This window comes from Vidua macroura, chromosome 6 (assembly GCF_024509145.1).
Source record: "Vidua macroura isolate BioBank_ID:100142 chromosome 6, ASM2450914v1, whole genome shotgun sequence".
Classification (NCBI taxonomy): domain Eukaryota; kingdom Metazoa; phylum Chordata; class Aves; order Passeriformes; family Viduidae; genus Vidua; species Vidua macroura.
The window spans coordinates 55,950,227-55,978,223 of NC_071576.1; the positions used below are offsets into that span (position 1 = coordinate 55,950,227).

The 27,997-nt window shown below is 66.5% G+C and overlaps 6 protein-coding genes across 6 annotated transcripts; 3 read left to right on the plus strand and 3 right to left on the minus strand.

Moving 5' to 3' along the window:
* Positions 1-61: 61 nt before the first annotated feature.
* Positions 62-6,239, plus strand: SSH3 (slingshot protein phosphatase 3). Its single transcript, XM_053981551.1, is given in 17 exon segments — positions 62-112; positions 1,052-1,089; positions 1,197-1,362; positions 1,770-1,888; positions 1,952-2,023; positions 2,113-2,178; positions 2,614-2,802; positions 2,924-3,017; positions 3,099-3,227; positions 3,301-3,347; positions 3,428-3,574; positions 3,918-4,118; positions 4,381-4,654; positions 4,706-5,358; positions 5,360-5,379; positions 5,382-5,416; positions 5,419-6,239. Coding segments are annotated over 17 exon segments (3,087 nt in total). The 3' UTR covers positions 6,205-6,239.
* A 182-nt stretch (positions 6,240-6,421) lies between these two features.
* Positions 6,422-7,734, minus strand: POLD4 (DNA polymerase delta 4, accessory subunit). The gene is made up of 3 exons (XM_053980472.1): positions 7,417-7,734; positions 7,218-7,329; positions 6,422-7,068 (listed from the first exon to the last, which is right to left on the minus strand). The coding sequence occupies exons 1-3, from the start codon at positions 7,652-7,654 to the stop codon at positions 7,044-7,046; spliced, it is 375 nt and encodes a 124-aa protein (XP_053836447.1). The 5' UTR covers positions 7,655-7,734; the 3' UTR covers positions 6,422-7,043.
* A 741-nt stretch (positions 7,735-8,475) lies between these two features.
* LOC128809145 (glycine N-acyltransferase-like protein 3) lies at positions 8,476-10,655 on the minus strand. The gene is made up of 5 exons (XM_053980869.1): positions 10,514-10,655; positions 10,009-10,116; positions 9,794-9,914; positions 9,066-9,186; positions 8,476-8,994 (listed from the first exon to the last, which is right to left on the minus strand). Exons 1-5 carry the CDS (start codon positions 10,589-10,591, stop codon positions 8,574-8,576), a joined length of 849 nt encoding a protein of 282 aa, XP_053836844.1. The 5' UTR covers positions 10,592-10,655; the 3' UTR covers positions 8,476-8,573.
* A 329-nt stretch (positions 10,656-10,984) lies between these two features.
* LOC128808775 (glycine N-acyltransferase-like protein 3) lies at positions 10,985-12,940 on the plus strand. Its single transcript, XM_053980299.1, has 5 exons — positions 10,985-11,062; positions 11,487-11,594; positions 11,689-11,815; positions 11,894-12,011; positions 12,444-12,940. Exons 1-5 carry the CDS (start codon positions 10,985-10,987, stop codon positions 12,844-12,846), a joined length of 834 nt encoding a protein of 277 aa, XP_053836274.1. The 3' UTR covers positions 12,847-12,940.
* Positions 12,941-13,007: 67 nt separating this feature from the next.
* On the minus strand, positions 13,008-20,506 carry CLCF1 (cardiotrophin like cytokine factor 1). Its single transcript, XM_053980300.1, has 3 exons — positions 20,394-20,506; positions 15,109-15,275; positions 13,008-14,674 (listed from the first exon to the last, which is right to left on the minus strand). Exons 1-3 carry the CDS (start codon positions 20,419-20,421, stop codon positions 14,183-14,185), a joined length of 687 nt encoding a protein of 228 aa, XP_053836275.1. The 5' UTR covers positions 20,422-20,506; the 3' UTR covers positions 13,008-14,182.
* Positions 20,507-25,807: 5,301 nt separating this feature from the next.
* RAD9A (RAD9 checkpoint clamp component A) lies at positions 25,808-27,992 on the plus strand. The gene is made up of 11 exons (XM_053981129.1): positions 25,808-25,991; positions 26,070-26,140; positions 26,236-26,370; positions 26,458-26,572; positions 26,672-26,771; positions 26,893-27,002; positions 27,081-27,187; positions 27,259-27,323; positions 27,400-27,501; positions 27,581-27,806; positions 27,878-27,992. The coding sequence occupies exons 1-11, from the start codon at positions 25,958-25,960 to the stop codon at positions 27,974-27,976; spliced, it is 1,164 nt and encodes a 387-aa protein (XP_053837104.1). The 5' UTR covers positions 25,808-25,957; the 3' UTR covers positions 27,977-27,992.
* Positions 27,993-27,997: the final 5 nt, after the last annotated feature.

Below are 27,997 nucleotides of genomic sequence, written 5' to 3' on the forward strand. Positions count from 1 at the left end.
GTTCCCGTCCGGGCGGGGCAGCGGCGGCGCTTCCTGGTGCGGGGGGGCGGCGCGGCGGGGCATGGCGCTGGTGACGGTGCGGCGGGCGGGGGGCTCCGCCGGGGGCCCCGCGGTGAGTGCGGCAGCGGGGCGGGCGGGGACGGGGCATCCCGGCAGGGACGGCACGGGGGCCGGGCTGGGGGGGCCCGGAGCCCCGGGAGGTCCCGGAGCGGGCTGGCACGGGGGCTCCCGGGGGAGTACGGGCAGTCCCAGAGCCGCGGGGGCCCCGGTGGGGGGGGCACGGGGTGGGCCGGGGAGTCCCGGAGCTCCTGCGGGTCCCGGTGCCCTGGGGAAATGGGCCGGTCCGGGGGATCCCGGTGCGGGGAGTACGGGCTGCGCGGGGGTTTCTCGGTGCCCCGGGGGTTCCCGGTGCTCCGGAAGGTCCCCAGTGCGGAAGGTCCCGCTGTCCGGGCGGTGCCAGCGCGGAGGTGGAGGGGTGAAGGTCGCTCCGGTCGCTGCCGGTGCGGGGTCATCCCAGGCGCTTCCGACGGGACTTTACTGGGAGTTTACTGGGAGCCGAGTTGCCCTCAGCACGCGTTGGAGTTTCCCGTACTCCCGGCTGGGGCTTCCCCACAGCCAAGGGAGGAATATGGGGGTGTGGATGGAAGTGTTTGTCCCGAGTTGCTCCCACTCACTTTGCCACGCTCTCTCAGTCCCTTTGCTGTCCCAGTGTCCTCCAGTGCCACCCCCCCCCAGTAACCACTGGGCCTTTCTGGGTGTTCAGCCCAGGCCTCCCCTTCCAGCGCTTTCACCCAGCCAGGGATGGGGGGCACAGGGGCAGGACACCCCCACTGCCATCCCGAGGGGGGTCCCCAGGGATCCATCTCCACAGTGGGACCCTCAAAGGGTCCCCATGCCCCCTTGTGGGGCCCACACTATTCAGTGGGTGTGGGGGTGGGTTTAGGAGGTCACTGGACTGCGGTGTCCGTCCTGGTGGGAGCTTGTGGGACCCCCGAGCTGGGTCCGTACCCTGGGGTCACATTTCCCCCAGGAACTGCCTCCCAATTTGCAGGAGGAAGATGCTCCCAGACGTGGCCAACTGCAGCGACGGTGAGAGGGGGTTCCAAAACCTCGGGGTGGGATGGAGACACAGTTTCACCCCCTTGGGGGAGCACTCTGGGGGTGCCCTGGGTGCTCAGGACCCTCCTGCCTCCCAGGCAGAGCTTCGTCATGGTCAAGGGGGCTGCGCGGCTCCTGCCCGCGGAGGAGCCCCCCCCAGCCGAGCCCCCCCCGGCCAAGCCCCCCTGCCAGGCCCCGGGACAGCAGGAGCAGCACCTGCACCTCATGATGCAGCTGCTGCGCCCCCAGGACGCCATCCGGCTGGTAGGACATGGATCCCCCCCTGCAGGAACGTGGGGATGGGATGGGGACAGGGAAAGAGATGGATGGGGTCAGGAGCGGGGCCAGGATGGGGATGGGATATGGATGGGGACAAGACGGGGAGAGAAAATTTACAGGATGGGACAGGATGGGCTGGGCTGGGGATGGGGATGGGATGGAATGAAGGTGGGGACAGGATGGGGATAGCATAGGACAGGACAGGATTGGGATTGAAACAGGAACACGGAGGGGATGCGATAGGGATGGGATGGGGATAGGATAGGATGGGATGGAGATAGGGATGGAATGAGAAGTGATGAGGAGGGGATACGGCCCAGCCTGATGCTCCTCCCGGTCAGTGGGAGCACTGGGAAGGGCAGACCCCCCTGCGATGCCCGCCTTTCCGGCAGGCGGTGCGGCTGGAGTCGGCGCGGCCGCGGCGGGTGCGGTACCTGCTGCTGGTGCGGCCGGAGGAGGCGGGAGCCGAGGCGGAGACGGCGCTGCTGGGAGTGGATTTCGCCCACGAGGGGTGAGCGGGGGGCGGGGGGGGCCCGGGGAGGCGTCGGCACCCCCTGACCTCTGCCTGCCCCAGGGCCACCCGCTGCACCCTGGGCATGGTGCTGCCCCTCTGGAGCGACACCCAGGTGTTCCTCGACGGCGACGGGTAAGGGTGGGACAGAATTTTGGGACAGGGAGGGGCTTAGAGGGGTCGGGGTGCCCACCCTGACCCACGTGTGTCCCCATGATGCCCAGGGGGTTCAGCGTGACGTCGGGGGGACAGACGCGCATCTTCAAGCCCATCTCTGTGCAGACCATGTGGTGAGCCAGGCCTGGGCGTGGCTATGGGGGGCACGCTGGGGACCACGCTGGGCATGGGGGCTGTGGGTGGCATTGTGAGCACAAGGGGGGTGGGCACCACCTCGGGGACTGGGGACATGGGCACAGCCAGGGGCACAGGGGATCTCAGCTGCACAGCAGACACGGGGGATGTGGCACTGCTGGGGACACAAGGGATGCTCTCACCATCCTGGGCATGGGGATGTGGGCACCACGCTGGACACGGGGATGTGGGCACAGGGGATTTGGTATCACCATGGGCACCACCACGGGCACCTGGGCACAAACACGGGGAAGGAGCTGGGGAGGGTTTGGGTGACACCCACACGCTGGGGACAGCCAGGGAGGGGGACACAGCTGTCGGGGTGGTGCCGGGGTGGCAGTGGCAGTGCAGGGGTGGCAGGTGCTGTGCGGCAGGGCCGTGCTGCAGGAGCTGCACCGCGCCTGCGAGGACGCGGCCCGCGGCGGGCACATCCCCGGCGGCCCCGCGCTGGCCTGGGCCCGCGGCTACGCGGCGGCGCTGGGCTCGGAGCAGAGCTGCCTCAACGAGTGGCTGGCCATGGCCGACCTCGAGTCCGTGCGCCCCGCCTCGCCCACGCCTCTCCGGTAAGGTCCCTGTGGCGCCCCTGCCACGCCCCGCAGCCCGCTGGCCAATCGCTGCTGCGCCTGGCAGGGCGCGGCCGGGGTGGGGCAGGGGACACCAGTGACAAGGCGGTGCCGGTGCCAGGCCGGCCACGCCGGAGCTGTCGGAGCAGGCGGTGCGGGCGCTGCTGCGGGAGGTGATGGCCACCGCCGACCTGGAGAACGTCACGTCCAAGGAGGTGGGTGACACCTGGGTGGCAGAGTGTCCTGGGGACGGGATGGGCCGGGCAGGGCCGTCCCTCACCCAGGGTGGTGCCCAGGTGCGGGAGGAGCTGGAGCGGCGCACGGGGCACAGCCTGGCCGAGCACAAGGATTTCATTGACAACGAGATGCTGCTGGTGCTGGCGCAGATGGATCGGCCTTCCCGTGTCTTCCCGCACCTCTTCCTGGTGGGCAGCGGCGCGGGCACGGCGGGCGGGGCGGGTGGCAGCGTCCCCTCCCCTCACCGCCGTCACCACACAGGGCTCCGAGTGGAACGCAGCCAACCTGGAGGAGCTGCAGCAGAATAGGTGAGCGTGGGGTGGCAGCGTCGTGGGGTGGCATGGGGTCACCATGGGCCGCCCCTGGGGCGTCACTCGTGTTGCCGCAGGGTCACCCACATCCTGAACGTGGCGCGGGAGATCGACAACTTCTTCCCGGCGCTGTTCACGTACATGAACGTGCGGGTGTACGACGAGGAGGCGGCCGAGCTCCTGCCCCACTGGAACGACACTTTCCTGTTCCTCTCCCGCGTCCGGTCAGTGGGCACGGGGGGTGACACCACGGGGGACACCGAGGGCACAGGGGCTGGAAGTGGGGCAGGGGAGAGGGGGACATGGGGAGGGGTCTTGATGACTGAGGTGTTGGGGTGCACTGGGAGCTGGGGAGTGCTGGGGCATGGGATCCTGGGGAGCAGTGGGGTGGCTGGGGACATGGGGATGGCTGGAGGATGCTGGCAGCCCTGGGGATCCTGGGACGGCTGGGGGACACTGGGAGCTCTGTGGACACGGTGTCCCTGGTGACTCCGGGGTGGCTGGGGGACACTGGGAGCTCTGCCCCCGAGCGCGCCCGTGCCATGGTGCCAGCCGTGGGTGCCACAGGGCGGCGGGAGGCCGGGCGCTGGTGCACTGCCGGATGGGGCTGAGCCGCTCGGCAGCCACGGTGCTGGCCTACGCCATGAAGGAGTTCGGGTGGCCCCTGGAGCGGGCGCTGCGGCACGTCCGGCACTGCCGGCCCGGCGTCCTGCCCAACCCCGGCTTCATGCGCCAGCTCGACTTCTACCAGGGCATCCTGAGCGCCAGGTGGGTGGGGACAGGGTGGGGACAGGTGGGTGGGGACATGTGGGTGGGGTCTGGCATAACCACACCCCTATGGATAAGAGGGTGGGGGCTGTTGGGACTACACCCCTTTGCAGGGAGTGGGTGGGGCTTCTGAGGCCGTGCCCTACCTGGAAAGGTGTGGGAAATTTTGTGGGGGAGGAGCCCACGGGAACTCCACCCTGCCAAATGGGTGTGGCTCCCACCAGGGGGAGTGGCCGGGTGCTGATTGACAGGTCTGTGGCAGCCGGCACAGCAGCCTGTGGGAGCCCCGGGCAGCCGAGCAGGCGCCGCACACTGAAGAGGACACCTCGAGGGACACAAGTGGCGTGTCCCCACTGTCCTCCCCGCTGTCCTCCCCGCTAGCGTCCCCACAGCCCTCCGAGGAGGAGGCAGCTGGTGGGGGGCTGCTGGGGGCCTCTCGGCGCCCCCGCATCTCCCTGTGCTCTGTCATGCGGAGCATCAGCCTGCTGGAGACCCCCGAGCCCCCCGAGCTGCTGGGGGAGCCCCTGGCCGGGGAGGTGAGCAGGGCTCAGGGCGGGATGGGGGGTCCAGCTGTGAGGTGACAGCAGCATGGGATGACCCTGCTGTCCCCTCTCAGGTATTTGAGGCCACGGAGGAAGCAGAGGGTCCCTCCCCGAGGTCACGACCCTCGTCTCGCCCGCGCCGGGTGGTGCGCCAGGCCAGCCTGGATGGTGGCCCCGCCCCGTTTTGTGACCACACCCATAGTGAGAGCTACACCCAGTGCCACACCCATGCACTTGGCCACGCCCACACGGATGAACCCATTCCCTAATTTGGTAGGCATGGGACAGCTCCTCCTCACTGCCATAGCAACAAGGGAGGGGCGTGGTCTACGCCTGGGGGCGTGGCCGTCGACCCGGCATGCCCCGCCCACGCCCCGCCCACACTCTGGGGCTGGGAGTTGCCTCAGCCCCACACGCACAAACACGGACACCGCTCCTGCACTGGCAATAAAGTGTGGAAATGGCAGTTCCTGATGGCTTTGTGACCCTGAGGATCTGGAGGGTGGGCTGCTGTCAACAGGGGCCGGAGTGAACGCTTTGGGGGCACCGGGCGGGCACAGGGTCCCAGCGGCGCCATGTTGTGCACCACGGAGAAAACTACAAGTCCCGGCGGCCTTTGCGCGAGAACAACAACTTCCGTGTTGCCATGGCAACCGTCGCGGCCTAGGCCTGTACTGGCGCCTGGAGTGGAATCAGGGCTGGAGTTGGTGCTGGAAGCGGGACCCGAGGCCCGGCAGCGGAGGACTGAACCACACAGAGAGCCCGCAGCTCGCTGTGACCATGGTGGAGGGGAAAGCCGGGTGCTCCCCCTGCCACCCCATGAGATGGCATCAACCCCCTCCCACCATGGTGTCGCTTCATGTTACGTCACCCCTGACCCACAGGACACCTTCCACCAGCCCAGGCTGCTTCACACCCCATCCAACCAGGCCTGGGACGCTTACAAGGCTGGGGCAGCCACAGCTTCTCGGGGCAATCTGTACCATGGCCTCACCACCCTCACCCTCACCACCACACCCTCAAAATCCCACCTAAACCCACTCTCCCAGGAAGGAGGTTCCTGGCTGGAACTGCCCCTGAGGCTGCTGCTGTCCATCTCCATCTCCTTGGGCTGTACCTGTGGCTGGAGCCATCCCAAACACTTCCCCCTTTCCTGGAACACCCACCAGGTTGTGACTGACCCTCTACCAAGGAAGGAGCATGGGAATCTCCCTCCTTCTTCCCACCAGGAGGGCACAACCCTGGGTTGGCTGGGTGTGGGATGTTTGGTGGTCCACCCAAACACCTCCATCCTGTGCCTAGCAGAGGAATTATGTCCTGTCTGTAGAAGATATCCAAGGGACTGCAGCTCCAATAGCAGGACCAGATCCAGCTGGATAACACAATCCAGAGGGTCGGGAGCCTGCAGTGCGAGTGGGATGGGAGTTGTGGGTGGCCCTCACCCATCCCACCCCATCCCACCTCATCCCACCCCATCCCACCTTATCCCAGGTTATTGCCGGCTCCAATGCTCCACTGAAGTCAAAACTCTACCTCTACACTAATTCATAAATAGTATCCAGTACTCAGTGTGTGAGGAAAGCTTGAAAAATTTTAAAAGTCAAATTAGCAGCATGAAAAAAAATTTAGACTGCTAAAAATTAAAAAGACATCACTACCAAGATAAAAAGACTGCCTATAAAAGTCCACCATATAAATACCCATATCCCCAAAATTAAAGTTAATAAAAAGCACCAAAACAATCAACAAAAAATAACTAAATATATTCTAGTGGGTGCTCTAGCATTTAATGAACGCTAGACCCACCACAGATAGAAACTTTATTTTATTGATGAAACAAGAGAAAGAGCTGGTGAATTAAGTCATCAAAAACCTGAATAATTAACAGACACATCCTGTTATTTATGATTCTGCACACAGCAAAGCTGATAATTAGGGCTAGTAAACATATGAATCCCACAGGACACTGTCACTCTTCCCACCCCACTGCAGGGCATCCCCACCATCCACAGCCACCTGCCTTGGCCCCCTGTGCTCACTTTCACCTGATTTTATACCTCATTCTTCATTTTTTCACCCCATTCCTGGGGCAAAAAATCCCACCTCCCTTTCTCCACCCAAGAACACATTTTTCTCCCTGCTGAGAAATGCCACCAGTTGGGTGGCATTAAACTGTATGACTGGACACCCCACCTGGCTTTTTTGGGGGGGCATGAAACTCCCTGCCCTCCCCCTGCACCCCAAGGGCTTCACCCCACCCGTGCCCCCCAGACAGCACACGGCACCCTTTCCTTCGTTCACACCAGCTTTAATCCACCCGGTGTCCCTGGAACAGGGTCTGGGGGCGTCGGGAATGGCTCCCCCACTCCCTCGGCGCGGCAGCTCAGAGCTCGTACTCGTGCCAGAGGCTGCGGGGGCACAACGGGGTCAGCGGGAAGGGTGGGGGGCACCGGGAGAGGATGCCCTGTGCCCCCCAACCATCCCATCCCATCCCATCCCATCCCATCCCATCCCATCCCATCCCATCCCATCCCATCCCATCCCATCCCACACCCACCTGTAGGTGACATCGGGGTTGTCCCGGTGCTCCAGGAGGGCGTCACGGATGGGGCCGGGGGGGCTCAGCCCCAGCTCTTGTGCCCGCTCCCAGCGCTGCAGGCGGGTGATCCCTGCGGGATACCGGGGGCTCAGCCGGGCCGGGGGAAGCCCGGGGCCACCGGGACAACCGGGACAACCGGGGAAACGGGGGCGCTAACCGGTGCAGGGTCCGTATTCCCAGGAGAGGTCGAAGCGCCGCAACATCTCCATGAGCGCCGGGTCCGGGGGGGGCTGCGAGGGGGCGCGGGGACAGTCCCGCACCTTCAGCTGCACCTTGTCCTTGTCCTTGTCCTTCTTGTCCTTAAGCCTGCCCGGGGGCCGCCCCGGGCCCCGCCGCCGCCGCCGCGGGAAGGAGTCCGTGATCCGCCGGGGCTGCTCCATGGGCCTGCGCGACATGGAGCTGGCACGGCCCCGCCAATACCGGGAACCGGGCGGGACCCGCCAATACCGGGAACCAGCGGGAGGGGCGGAGGGACCCGCCCTGCCCATGGCCGGGCGGAAGCGGCGGGGCCCGGCTGGGGAAGCGGCCGTGGGCACCCTGGCCCACTGCCACCCGCGCGGTGGTCCCGGTCCCCCGCCCCCATGCTATGGCACCCCCCAGTTGTCCCCGGGTGCTGTCACCCCCCATGCTGTCCCTGCCAGCAGCCGCACTGTCACCCCTGCGGCAGTTCCTGTCACCCCGAGGGTACTGTCACCTCCATCCCAGTGTTCCCTGTTCCCCTGGCACTGTCACCCGTGTCAGTGACTGTCACCCCAGGCACTGCCATCCCCCAGTTATGCCCACTACCCTCTGGTATTGTCACCCCTGTCACCCCCATCATGTCAGGCACTGTCAGCCCTGTGGTTTCTCCCGTCCCCCTGGACATTGTCACCTCCATCCCAGCACTCCCCCATCACTGTCACCCCTCTGTCTGTCCCCTTCAGCCCCCCAAACCATGACTCACGCTGTGACACTGTCACCCTCTGCCCTGTCCCACTCTGTCCTATGTGTCACTGTCTGTCCCTCCAGTGCCTGCCCCGAGCTGCGGTGACACCGCCCCGGTTGAGGGGGTAACACTGCAGGTGCCACCAGTGCAGATTTGCCTGAGGCTTTCAGCCCCCCCTTGGGGAACTGAGAATAACCGAGATGCGTGCCCCAGAACGGGGTGACTCTCAGGGGACCCAGCTGTGTACCTCGGTGGTGACACGTGAGCCACCAATCTGTGCCACCGCTGTAACGGTCAGTGCTGGGGGGACACAAAACCCCACAGCAGCCATCAGAGACTCCACACAGCTGTTTAATTTGAGGCTGGCACAGACAGGGGACATCAAGCCCTCAGGGCCCGTCCCTGTCCAGGCCGGGATTGTGCAGGATGTAGCGGCAGACCCCGGGCAGGCGCTGGTGGCCCAGCAGCTCCTGCAGCTGCTGCATGGGCCGGTTCCCCAGCGCCGTGTGCCCGAACGTGGGGAACCCGCGGGCGTGTGCCCGCTGCGCCGCCAGCGTCAGTGCCACCTGCATGTGGCCGCGCCGCCGGTGCTCGGGCAGGGTGTAGCTGTGGGTGCCCGTCCCGAAATGATCCGTCAGCACCCAGGCGATGGGCTGCCCGCTGCCGTCCTGCAGGCAGACTTGCGGGAAGCGCCCCAAAATCTCAGCCAGGAAGCGCCGGCTGCGGGCGTTCCCCCCGTAGGGCCACGTGTCGTTGAGCAGGTCTACATGTGAGGGGCTCAAGGAGCCCACGCGCACCCCGGGGGCTGGCCTGGGCGAGGCAGGGGTCAGTGGGGGGCTCAGGGGTGTCCCCGTGTGGGGACAAGGGTGGGGGGCTCTCACCGGGGCTCAGGCATGGTGCTGGGGTCAGGGTGCCAGTAGGAGTAGTACTCGACAATGTCCAGCTCCACACCCTTCCTCCCTGCCAGGTCCTGGGACACCGTGGCCAGCCCGTCCTGTAGCCCTGGGGAAGGGGATGTCAGGGGGTCCTGTTCCCCCTGTACCCCACCATCCCTGTCCCCAGCCCCTCTGTGTGACCCCAGTGTCCTCCTCAGTGTCCCCAGGGGCTACCTGCAACCCCAGTCTCTATTCCCAGCACCCAAATCCTTGCTTCCAGTGTGCCCAGTACCCCAATCCTGCTCCCAGAATGCCCAAGTCCAAACCCAGCGCTCCCCAGTGTCCCCGAGGACCCACAAATCCAGCTGCAATGCTTCCCAGTGCCCCCAGCATCCCCAAGTCTAACCCCAGTACCCCCCTGAACCCTGCTTCCAGGGTGCTCAGCAGTGCAATTCCCTGGTGCTCCCCAGCACCCCTAAATCCCACCCCAACACTTCCCACTGGTATCACCCATCAAACCCCAGCCCAGCACACCAAATCAGGCTTCCAGTGCTCCCCAGCACCCAAACACCCAACCCCAGTGTCCCCCAGCACTCCCAATTCCCTCCACCAGTACCTCCCAGTTCCTCCCTGCCTCCAACAGCTCTCCCCGGTGTCCCATGCTCCCAGTGCTGCCCAGAGCATGCCCAGTCCCTCCCCAGGACCCTCCCAGGACCCCGGTGTCCCCAGGCCACCGATGAGGGTGAAGGCGGCGTCCCAGCGCAGGCAGCCGGGGGTCTCCAGCAGCGCCCGGTACGCCCCCAGGTCCCAGTAGAACGCTGCCTGCGTGTTCCAGTAGCCGTCGTTCACCGGCACCTAGGGGCACCCACGGGTGCTCTGAGCACACTTGGCACGTGCCAGGGCACCGTGTCACCCCCCTCCTGCAGTGCCTCATGTCCCCACTGGCCACCTCTCCGCTGGGCCTGGCCAGCACAGCACCAAATTCAGGCCACTTGTCCACCAGCACCTCAAAGTGGCCAGGGTTGCCCCGGTTGATATTCAGCACTGCCCCGAAGACCTGGGGGAAAAGGGCGTCAGCAGTGAGGGACAAGGAGGGGACAGATGGGGGTCAGGGATGGGGGCTTGATATGGGGGACAGAGGGGCACATGTGGGGTCAGAGCTAGGGGAATTATGGGAGTAGATATGGGGTCAGAGCTGATGGGAGGGGGGCAGGTGTGGGGATAGGGTGGCAAAAGGGTCCCTAATAACACAGGGGTCCCCATCACCAGGAGGGCAAAGGGTGGGGGTGGTATTGGGGTCCCCCTCAAGGCGAGGGGGATATTGGGGTCACCATCACAGCAACAGATGAGTGACACTGGTGTCCCAGTCATGGCACAGTGCAGGGGTGACAGCAGTGTAGGGTGGGGGTCCCTATCATGGCACAGGGCAGGGGTGACAGTGGGGTCCCCATCACCGGCAGGGCGAGGGGCAGGCTCTTCCTCAGGATCCCCTCCAGGTGCTGCAGCTGGGCTGAGCACCTCAGGATCTTCATTGTCCTGCTGAGAGACCCTCAGTAACAGGGGGACAGGGCCACCAGGCATGGCCCCTGTCCCTGTCCCCATCCCTTTCCCCATGGTCCCCATCTCCTCCAGCACTCACCCTGCAACAGTCCTGAGTCTGTGGGTTCCAGGGAGCTGTGGAGTGGGAGTCTGGAGACTGTGTGGCACACGGTGACAATGGTTACCACCAGCTGTCATGGGCCAGCGAGTGCCCCCTGCCTTGGGGGGCAGCGGGCAGGGTCCATCCTGCTGAACACTGGGCACTGGGCCAGCCCTATGGCTGCCTGAGGACGGGTGCTCAGCTGGGACGCTCTGGGACATTGCCCCAGTGCCACCAGCTCCCCACGGATCCTCGGTGTCACCACCTGCCCCACGGTCACGAAGCCATGCTGATCCTGAGGTGCCCAGCCCAGCTGCAGCTCCTGGAGGAGACCCTGCGGAAGAGCCTGCCCACCACCCTGCCGGTGACAGCCACCCCGAGGATCCCTCTGTCCCCTCTGCCTTGTCCTGCTGGTGACAGAGTCCCTGGGGACCCCTCTGTCCCTCCCTCCCTCCTTCCCTCCCTCTCTGCCAGTGGTGAGGACCTTGGGGACTCCTTTGTCCCCTCACCCTTGTCCTGTCAGTGTTGCTGATTCCTGGGACCCCTCTGTCCCTGTCCCCTGTCCCCTCTCCCCTGCCTTGCCAGTGATGAGGACTCTGGGACCCCTCTGCCTCCCCACCTGCCCTGGTGATGACAAGGACCCCCCTGTCCCCTCTCCCCTGCCCTGCTGCAGACCCCGGGGATGCTATTGCTCCCTCTCCCCTGCGGGTAAGGGGCCCAGAGGGGCTCTGGGCACCCCTTTGTCCCCTCTCCCCTGTCCTACAGGTGACAATGACCTTGTCGTGCAGGTCTTGGGAACTGTGATGACGGTGGCCAGGGGGAACCCGGCCTCCCACGAGGTGCTGGTGGACTCCTGGCCCCATTTCGGCATTGTCCTGACCCGCCTGCGCCCAGAGGTGCTGCCCTGTGTGCCCCTGCCCTGGCAGCAGCACCCCACACCCCAGGGGCCTGGCAATTGGGGTGCCACCCTCAGCTCCATGTCCCTCCCAGGACCACAGGGACCCCAGGGACTACTACACCAACCAGCTGTCTGTGTTCTACCGGGACAAGGGAGCCCTGCAGGCAGTGCTGGAGGGCACTGAGGCGGTGACCCAGGAAAGAGCCTTCCAGATTCTGGGTAAGGATGGCACTGAGGGGACACAGGGCTCCTCTACCCTCCATCTGGGTCCCCTGTCTGACTGACAGGGTGTCCCAGGGATGCAGGATGGGCTGGATGAGGCTGTGCAGGAGGTGGCCAGTGCCAGGGGGCTGAAGGTGGAGACGATCCGATACCGGGCACTGATGAGCCCTGAGCCCCCCCAGCCCCGCAGGCAGTGAGTGAGGGGCACTGGGGGGACATGGGACATGGGGGGCACATGGGCACTGAGGGACAAGTCACATCCCTGGGTGGCACACGGAGACCTGCCACGTTTCTTTGTAGCACAGGGGGGTCAAATTCACCTCTCTTGGTGGCACGGGAGTCCCCAGGCACATCCCTGAGAGGCACAGGGTGACATGAGTGGATCACTGAGCACACCCCTGGGTGGCACAGGGGTCCCTGAGCACTTGCCTGAATGGCACAGGGATCACTGGGTGACATGAGTGGCTTCACTGTGTGGCACAGGAGTCCCCAGTCCCACTCCTGGGTGGCATAAGGGTCCCAGATTCCATCTCTGGGTGGCACAGGGGTTCCCAATCCCATCCCACCTGCTATCCCAGCTGGGACCAGGGCTCAGCATTCCCCACTCTGCCATGCCCCGTTGCAGGATGCCCCCGGGCCTGCGCCTGGCGCCCGTGTCCCCATCCCACGTCCCGCTGCTCAACGCCACGTGGGCCCAGGGGGGCAATGCCCGCAGCCGGGCGTTCCTGCTGGGGCTGGTGCGGACGCTGCCCTCCGCCTGCCTGCTGGGCCCGCGCGGCCGCCCGGTGTCCTGGAGCCTGCTGGACGGGCAGGGCTGCCTGCGCCACGGCTACACGGTGCCCGCCTGGCGCGGGCGCGGCCTCACCGGGCTCCCGCTGGCCGTGCTGGGCCGGGAGCTGCACGCCCGCGGCTTCCCCATCTACTGCTCCGTGCTGCCCCAAAACACGGCCTCGCTGCACGCCCTGCAAGCCGTCGGCTTCGTGCCACAGCCCGGAACCTTCTACCTGATCCTGGGCACCCCAAAGTAGTGCCCAGGGAGGGGGTGCCAAGGTGAGGGGGGCCTGTCCTCGGGGTGGGGTTACCTGGGCACAGGGTGGCCTGGATCCCCACCCTGTGAGAGAGGGGAACACCCCAGTCCCAACACTGAGCTTAGCTCGGTCCCGTTCACGCTGATCCCCACTGATGGCACCGATGGGAACATCCCAAATTCCACACGGAGCCGTTCTCCCCGGTCCCCACCTGGGTGCGGCACGGGCGGGGCAGGGGGCTGGAGAAAGGCTTTTATTCGTTCATACAAGAATAGATCTTCTGCAATAAATACCCCAATAAATAAACATCTCCAATAAATAAACACTCATAGACGCACCGGGACAGCGGCCGCGCCCCATGGCCTCGCCCCACCATCGATGGGCAACCATGGGGGAGGCGGGACTTGGGCTAAAGGGGTGGGGCCTGTTTCAGGGAGGAGGCGGGGCTTGCTACACAGGAGAGTGGGTGGGGCTTATTGCCATCTGGGGCGGAGCCTATTGCTCCAGGGCGGGGCTTGCTGCTGGCTGGGGCGGGGTTTATTCCTATGCTCAGAGGGCGTTGGTCCTTTTTGGGATGGGCGGGGTTTGCACCCACTCTGGAGATTTTAGGGATGGGGACAGGCACCCTGGGGGTTGGGGGCACCATGGAGGGGCACTTGGAAGTCGGGACACCTGTCCCTTAAGACACAACATAGTGACAGAGGGGCTGCGGGGTGACTGTGGTGGCACCTGTGAGGAACTCCACCCCTTAAGGCACAGCTGGGTGATGATAAGGATATGGAGTGGCCTTGGCAGCACTCCAGGGTCAGGAGACAGTTTTGAAGGGACACTGATGGTGAAGAGAGGACGTGGAGTGGCTTTGGTGGAACTTGGGGTCAGGAGACGCATCCCTTACAGCAGAGTGTGGTGACAGAGGGGACGTGAGGTGGCTATGGTGGTGACAGTTGGGGTCTGGAACCCCTCACTTAAGGCACGGTGATTAAAGTGTGATTGTGAGGTGTCTGTGGTGGCACTTGGGTGTCAGGAACCTTATTTCTCGAAGCACACTGGTGGTAGACAGGGAACATGGGGTGGCCGTGGTGGCATTTGGGGTCAGAAGCCCTGTTCCTTAAGGCACAGTATGATGATGATGATGATGACGATGACAGAGGGGCTGCAGGGTGGCTGTGGTGGCACGTGATGTCAGGAGCCCCATCTTTCAAGGCACTGCCAGGTGATGATGAGGTTGTGGGGTGGTTTGGGGGTCAAGAGCCCCATTTCTCAAGGCACACTGGTGGTGGAAGAGGGGACCTGCGTGGCCGTGGTGGCACTGTGGACTCGGAAGCCCAGCAGGTGCTCAGAACCCCCTCGCCTCCAGCCGCAGGGTGACCACTGCGGGCGGCACCTTCTTCTTGAGGCGGTTGAAGTCCTTGGCCGAGCGCCAGAGCCAGGTCTGCAGCTCCTTCAGCAGCCAGAAATCATCCATCTTCTTCAGGAAGTCATTGGGGGCCGCGGGCGCGCCGGGGGGCGCGGGTGGCCCGGCGGGGCCGGCGGGCAGCGGGTAGCCCAGCGAGGACATGACGCCGCCGATGCTGAGCACCAGCCCCTGGAGGCTGGCGCAGAAGTGGGCGAGGCGGTGGCGCAGCTCGGCCGTGCCCACCTGCCCGTCCAGCACGCGCAGGTAGCAGAGCAGGCGGCTGTAGGCCCGGTAGTTGGCGGCCAGGCGGGCGTTGTCCGTCAGGCCCCGCCACAGGTCCAGGTCCACGGTGGCGCTGGGCACCCGCTCGGCACGTGCCAGCCGCGGGGGGTTGAAGTCGGGCTCATTGAAGGGGGGCCCCAGGTAGTTCAGCTGGAAGGGAAAGGGGGTGGCAGGGGTCATGTCTCCGTGTCCACCCTGTCCCCGGCCTGCACGTCCCCCGTGCCCCCCGTTCGAACACATCCCACTCATCCCAGCTCTCCCTTCTCTTGTCACGTCCCCCCCGCGCTCTGCCCGAGCCGGACATCGCCAGCACAGCCCCGGCAGTGCCACCGTCACCGCTTGGCACCAAACGTGCCGGCACCGCCGAGGGCACGTCAGGGCAGGGACGGGGAACCTCCGCGTGAGTCGGCGACGCCGGCGGGGAGGGAGAGGCGGATGCCCGCGCCCATGACGGAATCACGGGCCCAGGGGAGGGTGTCGGGAGCCGCCCTGCGCCCGGCGGGCGATGAGGCATTTCCGTGACCTCCGGCGTGGGAGCAGCTGGGCACGGGGTGGATATCCCGGGGGGGCCCGTGGGGACTCACGTAGGTGCCGGCGAGGGTGCGGAGCTGGTGCTCCAGGTAGCGGGTCAGGTCGTACGTCTGTTGGATGGACTGGCCGGCGCCCAGCTCCTCGGAGCAGTTCAGCGCCGGCAGCGCCGGCAGGTTGCAAAGCGCGGCGCACAGGAAGGTGAAGATCCCCCAAGAGTCACCTGTGGGGGACACACAGCACCTCAGGGAGGGGTGACAGGGACACTCGGTCTCCGTGTGTGCGGTGCTGAGCCTGCAGAGTACCCCTAAGTCTCCCGTCTGAGCGCGGGGAGACTGAGGCACGGGGGCGGGGAGGGTGTGGTTCCCCTCACCTCAGCACCCCCCTGGAGCAGCAAGAACCCCCCACCTCACCGCGGTGACCCCCCGGCTCCCCTCGGAGCGTTCCCGCCCGCGGCTGCACCAACAATCCTTTATATGGTCTGGAGCAGCGCGGCCGCGGCATTCCCGCCGGGACACACGCCTGGGATATATTTGGGCACCGCCAACGCCGGAGCGGCCCGGGCACCCAGCGGGGACCCCCGCCGAGGGGGCACCGGGAATATGGGGCGGGGGGTGGGACGCGGCTCCGAGGAGCGGCCGGGGCGCGGGGTGACCTTTGCGGAGCCACCGGAAAGCGCCGGCGGGGTCCCCGTCATCGGCCTGACGTCAGGGCGGCCCGGGAGCGCGGCCCCGCCGCCCGGCGGCCGTGCAAAGGTCACGGCCCGCGGTCAGGATACTCCGGCCAGCTGGCACTCCCGGCTCGCCACAGCCGGCCTTCCCGGCAGCGCCTCCCGGGAAAGACCGGCCGCTGGCACGGCTCGGCACCGCGGGGCTCCTGCTGCGGGTAGCCCCCCGCGCCCCCGCGCGTCACCGCTCCCCGTCACCGGCCGCCGGTGACGCACGACGGTCCTCGGGGACACCCCGGCTCCGGCCACAAGGGCCTCACCGCCGTGGGTGTCCTGCAAACTGCAAGCCCTGCTGTGGGGGATGCAAGTGCTCTGTGGGTGTGCGGGACACCGTCACACCTGGGATACACCCCGGAGGTGTGCGGGACACTTGTGACACCTCTGGGATACGTCCAGTGCACACCTGGGATACACCTTGTGTGTGTGCATCACACAGGCGTGGGGAACATGACGCTTCCAGCCGTGTGACACCATGCACGTGTGACACCGTGCACACGTGTGATACAACACACGCATGAGACACCACCTAGGTGTGTCACCTCCCAGACAGGCGTGTGACACATGTGGCAGTCACAGGACATGCCAGGCAAGTGTGCAACGTGCTGTGCACATACCCCATGGGGGGGACACTCTGTTATGTGCCACCCACGTGTGACACGCCGTGCACACACCACACCACGCTGTGACACTCCATGCGACGCAACGTGCCCCCATGTCCCCTGTGCCCATGTGTGGCAGCCCCAGCTGGCCCCGGCTCGCCCGGTGCCCCACGGTGGGCACGTGCCGCCGCTTGCCCGCGTTCCGGTGCGTTCCGGCGCACAGAGCGTGTGGCCGGCCCCGCGTGCGTGCGAGCGTGGGCTGGGGGGGCCAGCGGGGGCCCCGCGGTGACTCACAGCACACACACCCCCCCTTCCCGGTGTTTGCTTTGGCCGGACCCTCGCCCGCCGCCGGCTCCGGTTTCCAGGCGGGATTTACACCCGCCCCGGCCTGGCCGGTGCCAAACCAAACACAGCCGGGGAGCGGGATGAGGGGGGGATGGCAGGGATGGGAGATTGGGATGGAGCCACGGTGGATCCTGGGCAGGTGGCCCAGACATGAGGATGAGGATGAGGATGATGGAGGAAGGGCATGGAGGTGGGTGTCTGAGGGATGGGAATGGTGGGATGCACAGAATGGATGGCACTGGGCAGTAGTGACCATGGCACAGTGACAATGGTGACCCTGGTACAGCAGTAACAGTGACTGGGGCACAGCAGAGACAGTGGCCACGATACAGCAGTGAAAGTGACACTGCACAGTAATGAGGGTGACCATGGCACAGCAGTGACAGTGACTGGGGCACAGCAGAGACAGTGACCATGGAACAGCAGTGATGGTGACCACGGTACAGCGGTGACAATGGCCCAGCCACAGTGGGTGGCCTCGCTGTCCCTTGCCCACCTCTGTCCCAGCGGCTGGCGCCGGGCACCCACCGGCACAGACAGTGGAGGAGGGAGGCTCCAGCCGGCACAGCTGGATCCTGGTGACGTCGGAGAGGAAGAGCCCGAGGGTTTCAAAACCGGCCCTGGAGTGCGGCCAGGATGCTCCCAGCCCACGTAAGCAGCTCATGGCGTGCCTGCCCAGGGTCACCCGCTGAGCCCTGGGGACACCCGAGGAGCCGGGGTGATGGGGGGCCACGGGAGCCGGCACCCCTGCTCTGCCAGCACAACCCTGCCGGAGACACCGGTGGTGCCACAGACACCCATCGCACACGTGGCAGCGGGGACGTGGCTCACCCGCCTTTGGGGTGACACCCGGGACCCCTGGCCTGCCACCCGCCCAGCGGCGCAGGCGGCAGTGCTGGCCAGACCTCCCGGCCAGTGGCCGAGGCAGGAATTCGGCCATGGAGATGGTGAGCTGTTCCCTGGGCATGCTGTGGGCAGAGCCACCGAAGGCTGAGCGACCACAGCCCGCCCAGAACTGCTTTCCCGAAACCCTGGTGGCGGGGGCGGCAGCCGGGAAGGGGAGACCCCCTGGCCTCAGAGCCCCCGGCAGAGGACGGAGCCGAGCCGGCCCCCAACGCCTCGGCGGGAGCTGCCGTATCTGATGGGCCGGCGTCCAGCGGCGAACAGAGCCCCATCCCACCCCGCAGCCCCATTCCTGGGGCCAGCATGGGAGGTCTCGCGGTGGCCAAGTATGACTGTGGCACAGAGGACAAAGCAGCCCTGTCCCCACTACCCCAGCCACTGCTGTGGCCACCAACTGGCACCACTTAACCCTCCACGGGCTGTTTCCCAGTCCAATGTGGCCACCATCTCTGAGGGGCTTGGAGTGGATGACACTCAAAGGCTCATGGACAGACGCCTCTGTGTCCCCACACTGCTGGCATTTAACCCCGCTGTGTCTGGGGAGGTGACACCACAGCACAGCAGCGTCCCTGTGTAGCCGGCACAGTGGGGATACGAGGATGCTCACGTTCCACAGCCAGATATCAGAGACGCAGCATGCCCTGCGTTCCAACAGGAAGAACACGTGTGCCCTTGTTCCCCAACAGCACCCACGGCCACCACAGTCGGGTCCCCATCCCATCCATCCCATTCTACTGCACTCCATCCCATCCATCCCATCTCATCTCACCCCATCCATCCCATGGCGAAGCCGCCGTGCCAGGAGCGGGTGGTGGTGCAGGGGGCGCGTGGCCCCGCGTCCCCCCCGGTCCGGGCCGTGCCTGCGCTCGCGGCGCTGAGTGTTTACATCCTGTCTCCTCCGTGTGTTTATAAATGCGGCCGCGCACGGGAGACTCCAGCGAGGCCGTAATTAGCTGGGCCTGGATTTCCCATCCAGCTCCGACTCCAGCCAGTGGTGCGATGGAAACACCCCTGCCGGCGAGGGGGGTGCAGGCCCCTAATCCCAACCAGACCCCGCTGCCCGACACGCACGCCCAGCACCCAGGAGCCTCACAAGGCACCTCGATCCCTTCCCGCCTCTCCCGGCGCAGGTCATGGAGCCACACAGCCCAGCAGCCCCCCCAGCACCGTGCTGGGGGTTCACTGGCACAGAGCCAGGCTGGCCACTCTCCAGTGGGGCAGGGGACCCCCGGTGCCAGCTCATGTGGCACCGCAGAGCCATGGGTGACATGCCCTGGCACCTCCAGACCCGCCGCCACCGTTGGCATCGCCTGCCACGGGGACAGTGCCTGGCTGGGTCAGTGTGGGACCAGCAGTTCTGGCGGGCACAGCCATGCCCTGATGTCCCCACAGCACCCTGGTGAAGCCTGGGACGCCTCTGTCACCCACAAGCCACGTGCCACACGCAGCCACAACACTGCCGGGCCAGCTGCTTCCCAGATATCCCAGATACCCCATCCAGGAGTGCATCCCCACAAGCCTGCCGCGACGCTGGGACGGTGGTGCTGGGAGGGTGGCACAGGGACGCTGGCGCTGCAGCCCCGGGGGGTGCGGGGGGATGATTTATGGGGCTCGGTGCCACTTAGCAGGGCATAAATCTCCCCCCAGCGCGGCCCTGTAAGCAGAGCCCTCCGCATTTCCCTGCGGAGCCTGCGCCTAATGCAGCCCAGATGTGCGGCCGCCACCGTGCCCTCGCGCCGCCTGCTAAATAGGCACGGGGACACCGGGGATGCCGAGAGTCCCCGAGCCCCGCCAGGGACGCCACCCGGGCAGCCCACGGGTGGGGATGTCCCAAAACGGGAACGGGGTCCTGGCGGCCGAGCTCCAGCCCTGGGGCTCTTCCTCGGCGTCCCCTTCCCCGCCCGTCCCCGCAGGCCTCGGCACCGGCCGGGCCACCGGTTCGGCCACGTCCGCCGGGCCCGGCGGCAGCGGGAAGGGGGAGAGGAAGGGGCGAGGGAGGGCGATGGAGCCGCCGGGGATCCCGGCCTCGCTTTTCCGGTTCCCCGGCGCTCGCCCCGCTTTGCCCGTCCTGCGTCACGCCGGCACCGCGGGAGCTGGAGCCGAACCCGGCGCCGGCCTCGTGCTGCCCCGGCTCCGGTCCCGCCGCCCGGGACCCCGGGAAGCCTGGCGGCGCCCACACTTTGACCTTTTAAGGGTTTTCCAGCATTTTCCGGGCGAGGAGCCCCCGGTCCCGGTGTGCCGCCAGGCTGGCCGGCCCCCCAGCTGCCCCGGGGGTGCCGGTGGCCGCTGGGGCCGAGGGAACAAAGCCGTCCCCTCCCAGCACCCCAAATTCCCGCTGCTGTGTCCCGCAGAAACGTCGCCTGCTCCAGCGGCGGCGTTCTGTGTCAAGCCCCGAAATCCAGCCCCGGGCAAGGAAAACTAACTCTTCCTGCCCCCCCATAAATCCCACCGACTTTCCTTTTCCTCCCCTCTGTCGGTCCCGGGGTTTAATTCTCCGTGCTCAGCGGCGGTTCCCTCCCTGGTAATCACAAACATGCATGGAAAAGAGGGAACGAGAGAAAGGGAAAAAAAAAAAAAAAAAAAAAAAAAGAACAACAACCCAACCTACAGAGGGGAAAGTCTTAAATCAATCCCAAAGCCAGACAGACGTTTTAATCACATCAAATTAAAATCAGCAGTCGGTTTGGAAAGGGGAAAAAACTCCCGGCAGATGCAGGCAGGGGAGTTGGGGCAGCCCCCCGCCCCGCACCCAGCGCCGCGGGCTTACCTGAGAGCTCCCCGGTTACATTTAGCATAGTCGGGGTGCAGGGGGATTTTGGGGGGCTCGGCTCTTGCTCGGCTCCCCGAGCCCGCCCGCTCGCCTCAGCCCTGGCTCGCTGCTTCGCTCGCGCTCAGGGTTGGGTGGTGGTTTTTTTTTTTTTTTTTTTGGGTTGGTTTCTGGCTTTCTTCTTTTTTTTTTTTTTTTTTTTTTTTTCTTTCTTCCCCTCGGTCTCTATTTGTTTTGGTTTGGGCTCGCTCGGGTGTTAGGTGGAAAAAAAAAAAAAAAAAACGGGTCGGGTTGGGTGGGTTTTTGGGGTGTGGAGGGTTCGCACCGCACTCCGGCTGCCTCGCTCGCCGCCGTTCCCCCCTTCCACCTCCCTTGATTTGCTCTTTTGATTGGGGTCCAGGAATGCAGGAATAAAAAAATTAAAAAAAAAAAAAAGAGGAAAAAAAAAAAAAAAAAAAAAACTGGAGCTCGCATCCACCCTCTCCAAGCTGCTGCCTCCTTCTTTCCTCTTTTTTTTTTTTTCCCAATTCAAGTGTTAAGCAGAACCAGGTTGCTTTCAAGAATGTATTTGATGCAACTGTACACAAGAGCGGGCTCCATTCATTCCCTCCTTCTCCCCCCCGCCCCGGCTTTATCCCCCCTTTCCCCATCCCCATCCCCGGGGTCCCGGCACCGGGCAGAGGTGGGGAGGCTGGAGCTGCGCCCCGGAGCTGCGGAAGGCGGAGGGGAGGGAAGGGAAGAGGGGGGTCCCCCGGGGTGCCGCTGGCCGGGTAGGAAGGGGGGGACCCCCTGCTTTCTCCCTCGCTGCGCCCCCCGTGCGGTTCTGGCTCCCGCCCGGCTTTTGTTAAAGGGGCAGCGGCGGGGCCGGTGCGGGGTCGGTGCGGGGCCGGTGCCGCTCGGCGGGGGGGTCTCCTACCTGCTCTCAGCTCCATGCGGGACGGGCGCGGGGCCGGGGCGCTGGGTGCGTGCTCTGGGGTCCCCGGGCGGGCAGGCAGCGGTCCCGCACACCGGCCCGGGACTGCGGCTCCCATTTGCCGCTCCGAGCCCTCTCGCCTCTACTCCTCCCCGCGCACAGAGCCGAGAGCCCGGTCCCGGGGGGAGCACGGGGGGGACGGGACGGAGGGGGGGGTCCGGGGAGGGGAGGACGGGGGGGACAGGGCGAGGTGCGGCGGAGCGGCTCCTCTGGCGGGGCCGGGGCCGGCGTGGGGTGCCAGCCTGCCCCCCCTTCCTTCCCCCCCCGGGGCAGCGGGGAGGAGTGGCGGAGGGATGGGGCCGGCCGGTGCGGGAAGGGTGGCGGCGGGGCGGGGAGGGGGGGGGGGTCCTCGGCTCTTCGCTGGCACGGCCAGCCCCCTCCCCTCCGGCCGAGTGAGGGGGTCCGGGGGCCGCGGACCCCCCCGGCTTGGACACCCGTAGCGCGGCGGGCGCTGCCCCGCCGGGACGGCGGCAGGTGAGCGGCGGAGCGGGGGGAGCGCGGCGGGGTCCTGGCGGCACAACCGGAGCCCCCCGGAGCGGCGGCAGCAGCTCAGCCCCGGGGGACCCTCCGTCCCGAGGGAGGGCTTCGCTTCTCCCGTTCCACGCGGGGACGGGGACGGGGAGGGACCCTCCCAGCCCCTTTCCTCCGGGTGCCAGAGCCGCTTTCTTCCCGATTATTCTCCCCCGTTGGGACAATCCCCGTCCCGGCGCCCGCGGGGTCCTTGGCAATGACCGCGGCGTTCCCCGCAGCCCAGCGGGGGTGAGTTGGGTGGATTGGGGGGGGGGCGTGGGGAGCCCCCCAGGGCCAAGCGGAGCCGCGGCCGGAGGGGAGGGGGCGACCCGACAGCCAGAGTCCCTCATCCCTTCCCCTCGTGCCCCTCATCCAAGAGTGGGTGCTGCCGCGGGGGCTCTCTCGGCGGGGAGAGGAACGTCCTGGCTCCCCCCAAAAAAAGCTTTGTTTAAAACAAAGGGCTGGGAGCGCCGGGAAGGGCCGGGAGGTAACAGGCGGATTCGCTTCCACTCCAGACCCCGGCCCTGGCCGGGACCGAGCCCTCCCGGCTGTGATCGCATCCTCCTGGCTTTCTCTGCGACATGGGGTGCCTGCTCGGAGCACAGCAGGACCCTCTTTCCCCAAATCCACCGGGACACTGGGTGCTGAACTCATTAGCAGCAGTTTGGGCACCCCCCGTAGGGATAAAGCACACACGGACGTGCTGCTGGCTGATTTATTGCTTGGGAAGTGCGGATTTGGTGTTGAATCCATGAGGACGCGCCCAACAGACATGTCAGGGGTGACGAGGGGGGCTCTGGATCCCCTCCCCCGGGTAAACGGGGGACACTCTGCAGCCCTGAGGATCCGGAGGGGCTGCGGAGGTGTCGGACGGAGCTGCCCAAACGATGCACGGCTGGACGGAGCCCCGGCCCGGCTCCCCGGCAGCGTGCCTGGGGGGGTCCGCTCGGCGTGGGGCCGGCCCCCTCGCCCCCCCAGCCGCAGGGCAGGGTATCTGGTTTCCCCCCCGAGCCAGCAGATCCCGCCAGCAGCGCTGGAGCAGTTGGGAAAAGCCGCCGGCCTGTCCCCGGGGGTCTCCAGCCTGCCGAAGGCAGCGGGGCTGCCCCTCGCTGCCTTCTCCCCTCCCCAAAACCCAGCGCTGCCCTTGGGTCTAGGGAGTTTTCCAGCTGCCACGGCTCCCGCTGGGCCAACACCTGAGACAGGAGAGGAGGAGGAGGAGGGAAACGTGGCCCGGCAGACGCGGCTCCCGGCTTCCCATGCCCCTCTCCCTGTGCCAGCCAGCGGTGCCAGGACGAAGCCCCCGCCCCAGGACAAAGCGGGCGCAGGGCACAGACAGGTCAAGCCGCTGGGAAGCCTCATCCCCACATCCTGTTCCTCGTCCTCCTCCTCGCCCGGTGCCCCCAGGGGCTCCGCGTGGGTGAGGCCGTGCCCGCCCTGCCCTCGGGGCCACGTCACCGGGCAGCTGAGCTCACCTCCATCCCACCCCGCGGCCGCCGGTCCTCCGGCGTCGCCGGGGCCAGCCCGGCCTCCCACTGCTGACCTTTGCGGCCGACAGCCGGAGGAGGGAGAGACGGGGGGCCGACCGGACCCAGAAATCCCGGCTGTAGCCCCAAACCGCCCGCAAGGCGCGGGCTGAGACGCTCCGGCAGCGCCCGGCTCCTTGGGGACACCCCTGGGGCGCAGGCAGGGGCACGGAGCAGCCATCCGGCTCGGCGTGTCCCCTCCTGCCGGGCTGGCAGCAGGAGCCCAGCTGTGGCCGTCTGTCTCCCCGAGCCGCTGCCTGGGCGAGGGCGCCGTGCCATGTGCCGGGAAGGAAGCCGGGGGAGCGGGAAGGACGCTGGGAGACAGCCTGGAGCCCGCCGGGTGCGAGGGAACACGCCTGTCACCTTCCCTGCCATCCCTGGGTGAAGTCCCCAGCCCCAGGAGGAGTCCTGGGAGAGGCGGCGTGGGCGCAGCTGAGCCCAGGGGTGCTGGAGCCCCCCGAGGGCTGCCAGGCTCCTGCTCCCAGCCCGTATCCAGCCCATTCCCTGGTCGGTGCTGGTGGGAGGAGGGAGGGGTGGCCTGGCCCCGCTGAGGTGTGTGTGTCACGACCGCAGCCAGCTGCGTCCTCTCCGCAGCCCCATAAAACGCCAAGCCCCGAGGCCAGAGCCCCTCCTGGGGACGCCGGCTCCAGAGGAGCCCGGCTGCTCTGCCAGAGCTGGAACGGAGGCTCCCACACGATCCTGTCCTTTTCCTCCTCCTGGGAGGAAGGGAAGTAGCCAGGGCTCACCCCAGGAGTGGAGCAGCCAGATCCGGCTGGACGCCGAGCCCAGGCCAAGGCAGGCCCTGGAGTCCCTGGGGCGCCGTGCTGGCGATCCCAGCACAGCCCCGGACACGTGGCTGGGCCGCGGAGCCCCCCCAGGGCAGGAGTTCCTGTACCTGGAGGGGATGTGGCCAGCAGCCGGGTCCGAAATCCCAGATAAAAGTCACCGAGCACACCAGACAGGGAAAGGAGGAGGAGGAGGACAGGCTGTCACCATGTCCTGGAGGACAGCAGCCATGGGAAAAGGGCTCTGGAGTCCCCTTCCCATTTCCCTCTGCTCAGGTGCCAGCCCTGCTCCGCAGCGGGGCCCCTCGGCTCGGGCTCCTCGGCCACCGAGGCCGGGAGGAGGGACTTGGGGAGCGGCTGCTCCAGCGGCAGGCGGGAGCCGGCTGGAGGACCCTGCTGTGAGCACGACTCGAGTTCCTCACAGCCACATCCCCCGGCTCCCTCGAGGCCACAACTCCAGCCTGTTGCTCCGGGCTGGCTGCAAGCACAGGCTGCTGGCTGAGCCAGTGTCACATCCCTGGAAGGGCTCAGGGCCGCACTGGAGCAACGGGGCCGGTGGGAGATGTCCCTGCAGGGGGGTGGGACGGGGTGGGCTTTAAGGTCCCTTCCAACCCAATCCATTCTGGGATGGATACACCTGGCCAGCCCAGGATTTACAGTGTACCCCCAGTGGAGAATTCTGGGACACCCCCAAAAACCCATTCCCAGAAGTGTTGAATGGCGCTTGGAGCAACTAGTGAATGGTGTCTCTGCCCATGGCAGGGGACGGAACTGGATGAGCTTTAAGGTCCCTTCCAACCCCAGCCATTCCATGATTCTATGGGATGCACAGCCAGCAGCACCTCCAGCATGGAGACAGACCATCGAGCATTAACTTATAGCATTCCACTTTCCCGATGGAAGTGGAGATAGGGATCCCCAAAATCCCTATCCCGGGAGACAGGGATCCCCAAAACACCGGGATCTCGGGAAGCACTGGAGCAGCTCCAGGGAGTTGCAGCCCTTCCTGGGGAGCACCGTGCCCCGGGAATGTGGGAAGCGGCAAAGGGCAACCTCGCCCGGGATGCTGCCGGGAATGAAGCGAGGGGCAGGGTGCTGGGAGGCACAAGCACGGAAAGACCCCGGGAGAGCCCCAGGATGGGTCGGGAAGCCCCGGGAAGGAGCCGGAGCGGGGCTGAGCGCCGGGAGCCGCGCTGAGGGGCGCGTCGAAGCCCCATTGGCTGAGCCGCGCGTCACTCTGACCGCTACCCAATAGCGCGCTGCGGAAGGCGGGGCTTGCCGGCGGGGCAGCCCCGAGAGCCGCGGGGCCGAGGCCACGCCCCTCTCGCCGGTCACGTGAGGGCATCGCGCCGCGGCGTCACGCGCCCCCTCAGCGCGGACCAATCGGCTGGCGGCGGGGGCGGGACGGAGCGGCGCCGCCGGCCAATGGGGAGGCGGCCTGGGAGGGCGGGCGCGGGAAGCCGGGAAGGCACCGGCGGGGCGCGGCGGGGAAGAGGCCGGAACCCCCCGGGAAGGGACGGGGCGGGGGGGCAGGGGGACACCCTGCGGGGCCGCTGGGGAGAGACGGCACCGGCGGGGCGGGGAGGGAACAAGAACCGCGGCGGGGGGGGGGAGCGGCGAGGCCCGAGCAGAGCCCGCTGGGGGCGTGGCCTAGCGCGCACGCTCCGCTGAGGGGCGTGGTCTGTTGTTGGGGGCGGGGCCCGGGGGCGGTGGGCGCGAAGCCCCCACGTGCCGCCCGGTGCCGGTCCTGGTCCCGGACACGGTGCCGGTGCCATGAAATGTGTCATCGCCGGCGGCAACGTCAAAGGTGAGCGGGGCCTGGGGGCCCGGGGAGCACGGCACGCCCGGGGAGCCGTGCCTCACCCCCACACCCTCTCCTTCCCAGTCCTCGGCCGAGCCGTGCACTCCCTGTCCCGCATCGGCGACGAGCTCTACCTGGAGCCCACCGAGAGTGGGGTATGCAGCACCGGGGGGGCTGGATGGGAGCTGGGGGGCACCTGTGCCCCCCTCCCTCCGTGCAGGCAGTGCCAACACTGTGGCTGTGTCCCCAGCTGTCCTTCCGTGCTGTCAACTCCTCCCGTTCTGCCTTCGCCTCCTTCCTCTTCGCACCGCTCTTCTTCCAGCTGTACGAGCCGGGCAGCGCCGGGCCCAACACAGAGCTCTTCCGATGCAAAGTCCACATGAAGGTGCAGTGCCCGGCCTGGGCCCCCCCAGAGCTCCTCGTTGTTCCTGGGGCCCCAGGCAGGTGACAGTCCCCGTATCCATCCCCACAGTCCTTCCTGGGCGTCTTCCGCTCACTGCCCTCACTGGAGAAGTCGGTGGGGAAATGCCTGATCCTGCTCAAGCCCCGTGCCAGCCGCCTGGTCCTGCAGCTCCACTGCAAGTACGGTGAGTAGCAGCGGGGACAGGCCTGGGGGGTGACACGGCACAGCGGGGGACATGCTGGCACCGCATCCTGCCCTGCTGAGCCGCTGTCCCCCCCACCAGGTGTCACCAAGACACACAACCTGGCCTTCCAGGAGTGCGAGCGGCTGCAGGCCGTGTTCGACATCCAGCGCTGCGCCAGCCGCCTCTGCGCCCCGGCACGGTGAGGGGACACCACGGGGGTGCCACTGGGGTGGGCAGAGTGGGAGGGGGGCGGATGGAAGGAGGGACTCCAGCCAGCCCTGCAGGATTTGGGATGCTCAGCCCCCTCCTGTGCCCCTCAGGGTGCTGGCAGAGGCGGTGGTGCACTTTCCCCTGACGCTGGCTGAGGTGACACTGGGGACTGGCCCTGGTGGCAAAATCAGCCTGAGGAACTACGTGGAGGACGAGGCAGGTGAGTCCTGCAGGGTAAGGGGCCCTCCCCACATCGGGGTGCCCTTCAGCCCCCCACCCACCCCGTTCCCCCCTCCAGAGCCGAGCAAGACGATGGTGACGGAGCTGTGGCTGGCTGAGGACGAGTTCCAGTCGGTGGCTGTAGCCCCGGGCTCCCACATCACCTTCTGTCTCAAGGAATTCCGTGTGAGTCCCCACCCAAACCCCCCAGCCCTGTGTCACCCCCAGCCCCCCCTCAACCTCCCCTTTGTCCCCAGGGGCTGCTGAGCTTTGCTGAGGCCTCCAACCTGCCCCTCACCATCCACTTTGATGAGCCGGGCAGGTAGGAGCAGTCACCACGTCCCCACCCTGTGCCAGCCCTGTCCCTGGCACCCCCTCAGCCCCCTTTGTGTCCCCAGGCCGGTGATCTTCACCCTGGATGACACTGTCCTGGAGGTTCACCTGGTGCTGGCCACCCTCTCCGACGCAGAAAGCAACTCCCAGTCCCCTTCGACCAACGGGTAAGTCCCAGAGGAGCCCTCCAGTGGCCATGGGCAGGGAGCAGAGTGAACATTGCCAATCCTACTCTGTCCCCATCAGCGTGTCCCACCTACCCGCCCCGTCGGATGACTTTGCCGATGACCTGGAGTCCTACATGGCTGCCATGGAAACCAGCGAGGGGTGCTCAGAGGGGTGCCCCAGCCCCACCTTCCCCCTGCACATCCCCCGGCCAGCCAAGAGCAAACATGAGGAGAAGGAGGAGGAGGAGGAGGAGGAGGAGGAGGAGGAGGATGGAGCTGTGCCAGGGACCCCCCCACACAAGAAGGTGAGAATTGGGTGTGCCTGGGGGCAGAGGGTGGGCAGAGCCTCCTCCTGACCCTCCATTTCTCCCCACAGTTTCGCTCCCTGTTTTTTGGCTCGGTGATGACACCAGGAAGGCCTGGCCCGGCCACCACCCAGGAGGTGCTGGCGGAGGACAGCGATGGAGAAAGCTGAGCCCCGAGTCACTGCCACCCC